Raw genomic sequence first — 13,006 nt, forward strand, 5'->3', positions numbered from 1 at the left:
GAAAGAGTACTATATTCATATGTTTCATGTTGAGTATGAAAATATAGCTACCTAACTTGAACTAACCTTTGGGATTTTGTGGGCTTTAGGCTCGACAACACTCACTCTTCTATCTTCGGCTAGTCTATTCTGCACTCTTCTAACAGCATTTCGTCAGTTTGAACATTGGAACAGATTAGTATAAATACCATTGGAACAGTTTAGTATAAATACATACTTAAAAAAATCTCCATGTGCTCTTTCTCTGTATATATAAAAATACAAATTGAGCTAAAGACAATGAGTATGCGTGAAGTCGCTAATAAAAGCATAGTTCAGCCCCTACTGTACACGTACTCCATGATAATTTATTGTTGCATGGTTGATACTATACATTTAAAGTATTTTAGCATATATGTAGAAAGAAGAAGAAGGGGGAGTTTGTACTTTCTCTTTGTTGTTTGAGTTAACTCAGGTTACATAGAGAGAGAGAGAGACAGAGTGATGACACCACCGCCGAAAGCAGATGAATTGGTGCCACACCCAGTGAAAGACCAATTACCAGGAGTCGATTACTGTGTTAATAGTAATCCTTCTTGGGGTATGTAATTTACATTAACACATTATATTCTTGATCACTTATAATTACTGATCTCAACTAGTATAGAATTAAAAAGTACTAGTTGATTGATTTATTGATCGATTACATACTTCATTTGTGTGACTTGTTTGTGGTAAGTGATCAATCTCCAGCTTTCCCTCAGTTGTTCTAGTAAAGCATCCTAGCTAGAGTCCTGCATTCAATTAGTTTTGCTTACTTTGAATCATTTAGTCTTGTGAAAATACGAATAAAAGTGGTGGCAAGCTTTAAAAGTAATACTACTCCGTTTAGCTAGCGTTTGGACATAGATTTGGTTGAAGTTTGTAAACATAATTTTTGAATTTGTGTTGAAAAATAATTTTTGAAAGTTGAAGTTGTAGTTGGATATGCATTTTATTTGAAAAAATTTATAGTTTTGTGAGTAGAAGAAACATTCACTGCCCTAAATCAGTTTTTGGTAAATTGATATTTTTTTTTTTTTAAAAAATTGATCATATTCCATGAACAAACAATATTTTCAAAAAAATTTGAAAAATAGTTGCCAGAATTTCTGGTAGAATGGAAACTTAGTATTGGTATGTAGCTGATTTGAATTTAGCATAATGAATATAAGGATTCATATAGCTGACTCCAATTGATAGGATTAGGGTGTCTCGTTGATTGATTGATTGACTGATTGGTATCGATCTAAGGGATGAGATGTTTTGATGTTCTTTCTTTGTTTAAATGCCCAAAAATATCTTGCAAACCTAAGTGGACAAACAATACAAAGCTTTTTTGACTCCCTACTTGTCTAAACAATGCAGCTGAGGCCATTATTCTGGGTTTTCAGCACTATTTAGTTATGCTTGGGACTACTGTAATCATCCCAACCGTCATTGTTCCTCAAATGGGTGGTGGCAATGTAAGTTGTCTACTAATTTTTGAGTAATCCCTTCCCTATCTTGAAAGCAATTTTGGGTTTACACGTTCGAGCCCAGGGAGTAATACTATTTGTACTAACAGTATATATGGTTTCAAAATTATATGTCATCCAGGAGGAGAAAGCTCAAGTAATTCAAACTTTGCTTTTCGTCGCTGGGCTGAACACTCTTTTGCAATCTTGGTTTGGCACCCGGCTTCCTGTGGTGATCGGCGGATCATTCACATTCATAGTTCCAACTGTTTTTGTTGCATTATCCAGTCGATACAATACATATCTTGACCCTCATGAGGTTGGAATCTGTTTTCCATTTTAATGCCGAACTCCAAACTGTATCCAACACTTTAGTTTTGATAAAGTAATTTTCTTCAGAGGTTTAAGCAGTCGATGAGAGGAATGCAGGGAGCTCTGTTGATTGCATCCATACTTCCCATACTAATTGGATTTCTAGGAATCTGGAGAATCGTTGTAAGGTGGTCATTTTACATCCTTTCGTCGCCATAGTTTAAGCATTTGTTATTGTAAATAGACTGTTTGATTCCATTTGTTCGACTATATATACGTAGGTTCCTATCCCCTCTCTCTGCAGCTCCACTGGTGTTGCTTGTTGGCCTTGGCCTATATGTGCAAGGTTTTCCGCTTGTAAGAGCTCTGATTAATTGGTCACTTCGATCTTTACATACGAAAATATCATCCTAATTAACATCTTCTTTTTCACTTCTGTTGATTGATATTGGCAGCTGGCAGAATGTGTTGAAATTGGCCTTCCGCAGTTGATTATTTTAATTTTGTTATCACAAGTACGCCTTTTCAGTTCTTAAGATCATGCATTACATTGCACTTATTACTGTCTAAAATAATGCATGATATAAATGATTTTTTATCCTTTGAATGGTAGATAAGATGATGCCAATATCTTGTTCTATTGGCATCATATTGACTTCTTTTTATGTGTGGGGGAAAAGCAGCACAAACTAAACAATAAATATGTTTGCAGTACATTCCTCATATGTGGAAATTAAAGTTTCCCATATTTGAGCGATTTGCTGTCCTATTATCAGTTGGAATAGTGTGGGCATATGCAGCTCTTCTCACTGTGACAGGTGCATACAACAATAGATCTCCACAGACTCAGTTCAGTTGTCGTGTTAATCGCTCCGGCCTCATTAGTGGAGCTTCATGGTATGATATATAGCGTCGGTTTTGGAAAGTAGTTTCTAATAACTAGTTTTATTTTCATTTATCTCAGGCTATTTTGATAACCTTTATGCTTATAAATAGTAGTAAGCTTGAGATTGTCTTTGAGTTGTTTTCTGCTCTCACACCGACTTTTGAGAAATGCAGGATAAGGTTTCCTTACCCATGGCAATGGGGGGCGCCCAAAGTTGAAGCTGGAGAAGCCTTTGTGATGATGGCTGCAGCTTTGGTTTCTCTTGTCGAGGTCGCTATATGTAGTCCTAACTTGGTTCATGTTTCTCTCTTGGTAGAAATAAACAGTTTAATCTATGTATAAGGTACATAAGCTAGCCTCTCGGCCTTCTTAAAGGCAGGGTAAGGTCTGTGTACACACTACCCTCCTCGGACCCCACGCGTGGGATTACACTGGGTTTGTTGTTGGTGTTTGTAAGCTAGCTACTTGAATATACTGAATTTTGGAAGAAGCCAATTATCCTTGTTAGTTACGACACTCTTTCAGTCTTTGACGCTCAACTTGGTTATTATATATATGTTGAGACTTGTTTCTGAAGATGAAACTTTTGTGCTCTATTTTTTGTTATTTTGGCAGTCTACTGGAGCATTTATTGCAGCTGCAAGATATGGTAGTGTAACACATACACCGAATTCAGTACTTAGCCGCGGAGCTGGTTGGCTGGTTGGTAGATGTACCAGGGTTATTATATATAAGCTTTTTGTTGATTTCCTTTTTCCATTGTATAATTTGTCTGCAGATCTCAAATTTGCTTTTTTGTTGCATGAAATGCAGGGATTAGGCATTTTGCTGAATGGTCTATGGGGAACTGCAACTGGTTCTACTGTATCAGTGTAATATATCAACTCTACTGCATCTAATTTCAAACACCATTATTTTTTCTAGGAATTTTATGCCCCCCATTAGATGCTTGACCATATGATCTAATGCTTTTTTATCTTGTGATCTATGTAGTGAAAATGTAGGTCTTTTGGCGTTGACGCGAGTTGGAAGTAGAAGAGTGATTCAAATATCTGCAATATTTATGCTGTTCTTTTCTGTGTTAGGTAAGATATTCAAGTATATTGTCCAAGTTAATAGTGTTTTCTAAGTGACACATTTAAGTCAAGGTATCCAAAGTGATTTGTACAGATTTGGGCTACTCAACTCCTCTGTTTTAAGTTTTGATTCACATAATGGTTATAGTGTAACCTTGAGGGGTCACGGGATTCTGTAAACTTTAGTGAAAATCTTGTATATGCATATATTTATATCTTGAAAATGGTTTAATTTAAATCACTTGGTATTTGAACACTAAAAGCCTTTAGGGAACACTGGTTGAGCAGTACCGGTGCCCCCATTGCGTTAAAATCCTGGATCCGCCTATGGTTATAAGCCATTTCGAGTCATGTCATTTCTCCTCTCTTTCTAATGTATGTTCATGCTTTTCTCTTCTCAACTCATTCTAACTAATGCTGCACCTTCTTGTCCATGAACAGGAAAATTTGGAGCTGTTGTTGCTTCCATACCACTGCCCATCATTGGAGCTTTGTACTGTGTCTTCTTTGCCCTCATGTGTATGGCTTCCTCTCTCACTACAAACATGCAATTTCTTCAATCAATATTACATAGTTTAAGTTATGGAATGTTGAACTATGTTACTCGGACTCTCCAAAGATGTTGCTGGGTGCGTATCGGATCCTTCAAAAATAGTGTATTTTCGGATGATCCGATACGGGTGCGGCAGTATTTTGGAGAGTCGGCGCAACATAGGTGTTGAGTATGAGAAATCAACATCACAAACTAAAATACAACGACAACAACATACCCAGTATAATACCACAAGTGACGTCCGGGGAGGGTAGTGTGTACACAGACCTTACCCCTACCTTGTAAAGGCAGAGATGTTGTTTCAGATGAAAACAGCGGTACACTAAACACCAATCCAATCTCGACGAAAAAAAGAAAAAGCAAGTACATCCTTAACGGCCTCTATTCCTGACGTGAACGACCGCTATCTTGGAACTAATTCACATGCACTTTCCATTAGTTAGACTTCACATACTATATAGACACTATTGAGTGCAAGCACGTAAATAGACCACTACGGATAGTTCAGGTGCGCTTAAAGTCAACTACAACTTCATTCATCATTTGCATTCAAGAAGAACGAGCGCTGCTTTTGCCTATATACTAGGAGCATATGATTTGTTATTTTAACATTTGATTTATTAATGCAGCTTCTGCTGGTCTTGGTTTACTTCAATTCTGCAACCTCAACAGCTTCAGAACTAAATTTATATTAGGTTTCTCAATCTATTTGGGTTTTTCTGTTCCACAATACTTCAATGGTTATGTGATAACAACGGGTGATGGCCCAGTTCACTCTAGCTCTGCCTGGGTAAGTACATATGTCAAATTCATGATCGAATTCCCTTTATCGACGTTTCTCATTCAATACAAGAATGTTTAGATGTTATCATATTGAGTGACAATTGTTTTTGGACTTAAAAACCACTTGCAGTTTAATAAAACAATGCAAGTGATCTTCACGTCCCCGGCCACAGTGGCGGGGATTGTGGCATTGTTCTTGGACATAACTCTTGCTCGCAAACATGCCACGACGAAGAGAGACAATGGCAGTCATTGGTGGGCAAAGTTCAAATACTTTGACAAAGATCCTAGGAGTGAAGAGTTCTATTCTCTTCCTTATGGCCTTTCCAAGTATTTTCCCTCAGTATAGTACCATTATTTTTTTTTGGTTTCCTACCCGGTGTCTGGTACTTGCATTGGAGCCCGACTATATCCGGATACGTGCCGCGTAGAGCCTCATTCTGGTGGAAGCGCTCCCTACCAAGGATTGTTTACAACAAAATATGTACATGTATGTTTGTTAGGATCAACTTTCTGGTTAAGTACAGGACTTGAAATGATATGATTTTACATTGATGTAAAGTTTGTACTGCTGTTATTTGATAGCCAATAATTGCTTAAAATAAAGATCGTTATGGTATATTTAGGTATGATTATACAGAATTTGCACGTTCAACCCACCGTTCGAGTGGCGAATTTCGTGCTTTCAATAGTTTTAAGAGAGATCTTCACAAATAGGATCAGTTAGTGCTAATATTTATATTTTGGCCCGTTAAGAAAAGTTCTGAAAAATAAGCATGCTCCAGAATTTTGAAGCACATTGCCAGAATTTGAAACGCGCTACCAAAACTGAAAATTCTGCTTTAAAATTCTGGCAGCAAACTTTAAAATTTTGGCGCGGAACTATTTTACCAAACTTTTCATACTGAGATCAAAATATAAATGGTAGATCTAAAAAGGTCTATCCGGCATACTTGCCTATAGCTTTAACCACACCATGATTATGATTTGGGAGCATGGGACATTGTTCATTTTCTTATTTCTGGTTCCAGTTTGTATTTGAATGTACGTACCATATATGGAAATTTCAACATTGTCAAATGACTAGATTTTGCTGTGGGTAAGAATTGAATGAAAGAAGATTGTGCTAGAACAAGAGGACAAGACAGTATGATTAACTACATTGCAAAGAATGTATACAATGTTAGTACTGTAGTTTAAGTAGTTGTAACTGGTTACTTACTATGCATCCAAGAGTGCAACTTAATCGTCAATGAAGTGAAAAAGATTTTAGAAGACCAAAATTAAAAAATTCGGCGACTGCTTTTTTCTCATCTGTTTAAGCATTAGTGGACGTGCACAGATGCTAATAGGAGGTAGCAAAAAGAAAAGTAAAGGAAAGAATGTGACCTAAGGAGAAGGACATCTTTTTAAATTTGACGGTTAGCTATCATGTAAATTGTTATCCTGAATTTGAACCTTATACGCTTTGGTTTATCCAAATAGCATACTCTATTTGTTAGAGAAAGTCTATAGAAATCTAATTTATCGGTGGTGATGTTTTATACTTCAATACCACACAAGAGGGGTTGATTTGTGTGGTGTCCAATTTTTCGCTTAAACTGATTATGGAAGGACCTATTTCTTCTATGTGTTCTTTATACTATTGTTGCGGAATAATAAATGCAGAAAGTAAAAAACACAAGTATTTTTTACGTGGAAAACACCCGGCTCAAAAGGTGAAAAAATCACGACCTACTACTCAGTAGGATTTTCCCAACACTTCACTAAATCACTGAGCCAAAACAGCATTTACAAAACTCTTTGTAAATGTAAGAATTACCTCTAATCACGTTGTAGAAACCAGCCTCTAACTGTTGCGACAATTTCAAGTTAACTCTAACTTGAATACTCAAAGTACCTATTACAATTGCTTCTGAATAAAGCTGAAAGGTACAATATAAAAATACCTACTACAATTGAACTAGAAATAAAGAAAGACACATAAAACTCTTTATAGAGGTGGTTCTTCAATCTAGTTCATGTAGTTTCAGGTTTGCACACTTGAATCATTCACAAACTGCTTGCAAAATTGTCTTGCTATTTTGCTCTCAATTCACGTTTAACTTCTGCATTTGTGCAACACCTGTAATGTGAGAACATCCTGCAATTTATAGAGTTAGTAGATGAAGAAATAACTAGAGTTCTAATGCTACTCTTCCTTGGTGGAAGAGTTCTAGTTGATTTCAACTTCTGACTCCTTCCCTATCTTAGATAATGTTTTCTTTGATTAAGGAGTCCTTCTCCTTATCAATTATGCAACCTTTTCGATCAGGAGATATCAAGAATACCAAGTTAAGCTTATCTCCTTCACGTGCATCTCACATGCTTGAATCTGCCCGTTTCTATGACTCAAGGGATGGACCTGGTTCATGCCTGAGTGCCTTTGTTAATCTTCAAAACTAACCTTTACTTATGCCAACAAATTCCCCCTTTTTGATTATGACAAACTCTTGTGCTTTTCATAAGCTTAGGCCCTATTTCAACTCAGCTCAACATCAACACAATGTTATAAATATTTTTTCTTTTTATCACTTATCATCAAGGACCAGGTACATTAAATTATAAACATTACTATTCAAAGTGTAAACATCACTTGTTTAAAGCACAGCCTTTTTTCCCCTTTTGGCATCATCGAAAAGTTGCATAAAAAATGTGAGATAACCAGATTTTAAAACTTACTCATGGCCACTGGGGCTACTTCAAATGCAAATATGGATTAATCATCATAGATCAAGCTAAGAATTTTAACAACCAAAGAAATATAAACAAACAGTTAGAGCAAAAATAGTGAATTTCATTGATGATTGATAAGATTCTACCACAAAGCATAAGAAGAAATAAAAATACTGAAAACATGAGCAAAAGAAACAAAAAGTCCCGAACTGAATCACTGGTTAATCTACACTAGGCTAGGAAGCTTAAGGATGGGAAGAACTAGGTGCTTGGTTTTTGACCTGGAGGAATTTCAGCATACCTTGAAGAATGTCATCATTCTTCTGTTTTTCTCTTGCTAGCTCAGTTCTGAGAGAATCTCTCTTAGTCTCCACCTCAACCAACCTCTTCTTCAGCCTTTCAATCTCAGCATCATTAGCCCCACTTTATTGCACCAAGGCTCTGACCTTGCTATTCACTGGTACCTTTTGGATGAACTAGGTTCTTTAGGAGTGACATTGACTTCATAATCCCAAGCAAGCAGAATATTAACCCCAAAATAATCCTTGCTTGTACTAACCTCCCACTTCTTCATAGGTACCTTGAAATGTGCAAGCATAGTTGTGAGAACAAAGCCATAGGGAATAGTATGAGTCTTGAAGCCATTTATAACCCGATCAGTAGGTCTGCGAGGGTTTCCTGTTTAGATGGAACAGGTTCATCTATATTTTTTCCAAATTGAACCAACCCCTCAATAGCTTTGTCAGACCCACTTCCCCCTGTTTTGCTCATACTCTCTTCTATTTCAGTAAATTCCTCTCCCTAAACAACCATTGCACCAGTTTCTTTTGATAGACCAACAGGAGTGGGTGAAGAATCAACCACTCTTTTACCCTTTCCCCTCACAGCACTCCTAGCACCCTTGCTTTCTTTTTCTTTTTTCTTTTTATTTTACCACCAACTTCTCCAGATTCTGTAGTCTCAACACCTGCTATGGATCCTACCAGTACAAATCTATTCTCCAAATTTGCAGCAACTTCAGAAATTGTCTCAAGAGTAACTTTAGAATGAGAAGATACATGTTCAGTTTCGGAAGAACTACTTTTCCCCCCTTTGTAGCAGACTTAAATGAATCTTCAGATTTCTGGGATTCTTCTTCCCTACCTGCTTTCAATTGCTTGTTTATTTTACTGATCTGCTCTCCTTCAGCAACAATCTTATGAGCTATCATCTTTACTCTACTTTTCTTAGAGATTGGTGTGGTTGAAGGAGTGATAGAAGGTGTGGAAGTGGTTTCCTGTGGTGGTGATGAAGGATTTTCAGAGGTGTTCAACATATCTGGGCTAGGGTATGGAAGAGAAGAGAATTAGATTGTGTTTGGAAGATGAAAGAAGAATGAGAGTTTTTGACGGCTTGAGAGAGATGAAGTAAGGAATACACTAAATCTGATCAATATACAGAGGAATAATTAATGGGCTAATGACAACTTTTCAGACTCTTAGAAGTCTAATCAAACTAAATTTCAATTTTGAAAATACATTGGAGTGTATCCTTAGAATCTAGGTACTTCCATTCGGTTAGGATTCTTTTGAACGGAACTGGTTCACTTGTAACGGATAAGTCCAAAAGGAGTTTGGAATTAGGTAGGACTCTGCTCATGATCCAAATATAATTATTTCAAATTATGCAGGGTGTAGAAAACAATTTATCTTGATGAATCAGGTTCTTCACTGAAAATTCTCTTGTGTAAGTCTAAATTTGCCAAAACAGAGAAAATATCATTACAGATTAATGAGTCATCTTAGCACATGGCACAATAGTATACTGTTGAAAGTATGAGACTGGGCAAGATTTAATCTAATTATATACAAATTTATAGACTTTCTAACCAATAATTTTTTTTCTCATTTAACTTTGAACTAGTCCTTTTAGGTAATCTTAATCATCCCTAATTCCAACATGTTCCTCTCAAAGTGATCTATAATTAAGGATTTTGTTTCTGAAGACCCATTTGGTGCCAATTACTTATATGTCATTGGGTCTTGGTACTAGATTCCAAACTCGACTCCTTTCGAATTGGTTGAGTTCATCTTGCATTGCATTTACCTAGTCTGCATCCTGCAAAGTCTCAGCAACATCTTTAGGTTCAATAAGAGATAAGAATGCATCAAAAGTACAAAGATTCTTTAATAAAGATCTGGTTTTAAAAAAAAACATATGCACTTTTTTCTACACACATAGTTCTTTTACTGTATATCTTGTAAGCTTTACTATGTGAAGAATATCCCAAGAATACTCCCTCATCACTTCTGGAATCATACTTACCTAGGGAGTCATTGCTATTATTATGCACAAAGCACTTGCATCTAAATGCCCTAAGATGGGATATATTTAGCTTTCTCCCTTTAAGTAACTCATTGGGAATCTTCTTAATAAGAGGTCTAGTCATGCAACTATTTATGATGTAGCATACAGTGTTCACAGCTTCTGCCGAGAAGCTATGAGGCAATTTATAGCAAGTAGCATAGTCCTAGCCATTTCCTCTAATGTCCTATACTTTCTTTAAACTACTCCATTTTGTTGTGGAGTCTTAGGAGAAGAAAAATTATGATCTATGCCATGCTCATCACAAAATTCAGCAAATTTAGCATTTTTAAATTCAGTTCCATGATCAGACCTAATTGATACAAGTTGATTACCTAGTTATTTCTGAGTTTTTTTAACAAAAGAAGTAAACATGTCAAATGTTTCATCTTTAGATGTTATAAACAATGTCCAAGTAAACCTAGAGTAATCATCAACAAGCACCATAACATATCTCTTACCACCTCTGCTCAGAGTTCTCATTGGTCCAATAAGAACAATATGGACCAATTCCATCATTCTTGTCACGACCCTAAACCCAGATCCGGTCGTGATGGCGCCTCTCGTGAAGACAAGGCTAGCCGACACATTTCGTAATTCATTTTTAAGCAATTACACAATAGAACTAAGCCTTAATCATGATAATAAATCCCCAAAAATAAGGTAACTAATACAGTTTGCGAAAAAAGACATAACCCAACATCGGGGTATCACCAGTCATGAGTATCTATAATAATACTACAAGTCTGAAAGAGTCTACTCAAATTATTATAGAACAATAATAAGAGAAAAGAAATGAGATAGGGGGAGAAACACGGGGCTGCGAACGCCGAGCAACTACCTCGTGAACTCTGAAATCTGCTAGAAGCTCTCAACCCTCGCCAGCAGGACCTGAAGCACCTGAATTTGCACACAGGGTGCATGGAGTAAAGTGTGTACTCCAACTCAGTGAGTAATAATCATAAATAAAGACTGAGAAATAAGAAATCACGTAAGGCACATCACCGACTATAAAAAACAGTAAAAGCCAGTAAAAATATGCAAAAAACACTTTAGTTTAGTTTAAGCTTCTTAAAATCCCTTTTTAGATAATTAAGCAAGTAAAAGACAGGCAACTAAAAAAGGTAAACACATAAAGAAACGCCCATCGGGCACAATACCAACAGAATCAGCCCCTCGGGCAACACATGGAACAATAACCATCCCCTTGGGCTATATCTCACATCACAATGGGTACCCGCGCTCACTGGGGTGTGCAAACTCCTGGTAGAGCCCCTTACGGCCCAAGCGCAATATCAAGTTATCTCGTGGCATCATCACTAGGCTCTCGACCTCATATCAACAAGCCACCTCATGGCATACAAATCTCAGGCCCTCGGCCTCATAATTATAATCAATATTTCCTCACAACACAGGCCCTCGGCCTTACTCAGTCCGAATCTCAAAAGCCACTTGGGCAACAGTAAAACATGATGCTCAGCCCAAAATATCACTTGAAATATCATTTTAAGCGCAAAAGCAGAGTAAACATGGCTGAATTATGAAAACAGTAGAATTTAGCATGTCTGAGCACAAGTATAAAGTCAAATCAGTAAGAAAATATTAGTAAAAATCCCCTAAGGGTCCAAATAGTTGGCACAAGGCTCAAATATGACATTCAACCCAAAACAAGATGATAACAAATATTTTTCAATCAAATACGCGGTAAAATATTCATTCAGGACGGACTAAGTCACAATCCCCAACGGTGCACGACCCCATGCTCGTCATCTAGCGTGTGCGTAACCTCAATATAGCACTACGATTTGCAATCTGGGGTTTCATACCCTCAGGACAACATTTAAAATCATTACTCACCTCAATCTGGTCCAACTCTAGCCCATGATGCCTTTGCCCCTCGAATCGGCCTCCACTCGTGTCGAATCTATCCAAAATCAGAATCACGATGTCAAAATATGCTAAGGGAACGAAGCCCAAGAGAAAATAATCAATTTACAACACAAATCCCGAAATTACCAAAACCGACCCTCAGGCCCACGTCTCGTAATTCGATAAAATTCACATCAACAAATTCCTTATCTCCCCACGAGTTCATACATATCAAAAGTACCAAAATCCGACCACAAACGGTCCCTCAAATCCTCAAGTCTAGGTCTCCAATACCAAGCTCTAGTTTCCCCAATTTTAACCCTTAAATTCCATTAATTACAGCTCTAATCCGCGAAATAATACCATAGGGACGCGTTTTAGGTCCAAAATCCTTACCTCAATGAAATCCTTCTTCAAATCGCCCAAAAAGCTCCAAAAGCCGACTTAGAAATGGTGGAATAGCTCAAAATCGCGAAAGAAATAATTTATACCTTCTGGCCTAGGCATTTCGCATCTGCGGCCCCTTCTACCACTTCTGCGGTACTGCTTTTGCGGTCTTCACTTAAGCCACTCAGACTTTGCATCTGCGATGCCTGACCCGCACCTGCGCCACCGCAGGTGCGGTTATTCTACTGCTTCTACGATTCCTGCCAACCTTCCACTTGGCCACATCTGTGATTCCCTTTTCGCTTCTGCGAGACCGCACCTATGGTCCCCTAGCCGCAAGTGCGGTTATGACAACAATTCCAACACTTCAGCTGCCAAACCAAATTTTCAAACTTTCTGCCAACTATCCGAAATCACCCCGAGGCCCCCGGAACCTTAACCAAAAGCACAAACATATCATATACCACCATCCAAACTTATACCAATCTTCAAAACACCTCAAACAACATCGAATCAACCAAAACACATCGGACTCAAGCCTAAGTTTCCAAAATCTTCCGAATTACGCTTTTGATCAAAAACCCAACCAAACCACGTCCGAATGACC

General features: G+C 37.5%; 1 protein-coding gene across 2 annotated transcripts; it reads left to right on the forward strand.

Annotated features, from left to right (window-relative positions):
* The first annotated feature begins 332 nt into the window (after positions 1-332).
* LOC104233260 (nucleobase-ascorbate transporter 7-like) lies at positions 333-5,704 on the forward strand. 2 transcript variants are annotated; one of them, XM_009786633.2, is made up of 14 exons: positions 333-580; positions 1,387-1,484; positions 1,618-1,794; positions 1,875-1,975; positions 2,069-2,144; positions 2,243-2,302; positions 2,500-2,684; positions 2,847-2,943; positions 3,289-3,375; positions 3,487-3,545; positions 3,667-3,758; positions 4,191-4,268; positions 4,932-5,092; positions 5,216-5,704. In XM_009786633.2, the coding sequence occupies exons 1-14, from the start codon at positions 484-486 to the stop codon at positions 5,432-5,434; spliced, it is 1,587 nt and encodes a 528-aa protein (XP_009784935.1). In that variant the 5' UTR covers positions 333-483; the 3' UTR covers positions 5,435-5,704. The 2 variants fall into 2 exon arrangements, with proteins under 2 accessions (XP_009784935.1, XP_009784934.1); XM_009786632.2 differs by having other exon boundaries at positions 352-580; positions 3,289-3,393.
* Positions 5,705-13,006: the final 7,302 nt, after the last annotated feature.

This window comes from Nicotiana sylvestris, chromosome 12 (genome assembly GCF_000393655.2).
Source record: "Nicotiana sylvestris chromosome 12, ASM39365v2, whole genome shotgun sequence".
Classification (NCBI taxonomy): Eukaryota; Viridiplantae; Streptophyta; class Magnoliopsida; order Solanales; family Solanaceae; genus Nicotiana; species Nicotiana sylvestris.

Coding starts and splice junctions, on each gene's coding strand:
- LOC104233260 (XM_009786632.2), top strand. CDS start 484: ATGACACCACCGCCGAAAGCAGATGAATTGGTGCCACACCCAGTGAAA. Junction 2,944..3,288: donor CTTTGGTTTCTCTTGTCGAG/GTCGCTATATGT, acceptor TTATTTTGGCAG/TCTACTGGAGCATTTATTGC. Junction 4,269..4,931: donor TGTCTTCTTTGCCCTCATGT/GTATGGCTTCCT, acceptor TTATTAATGCAG/CTTCTGCTGGTCTTGGTTTA.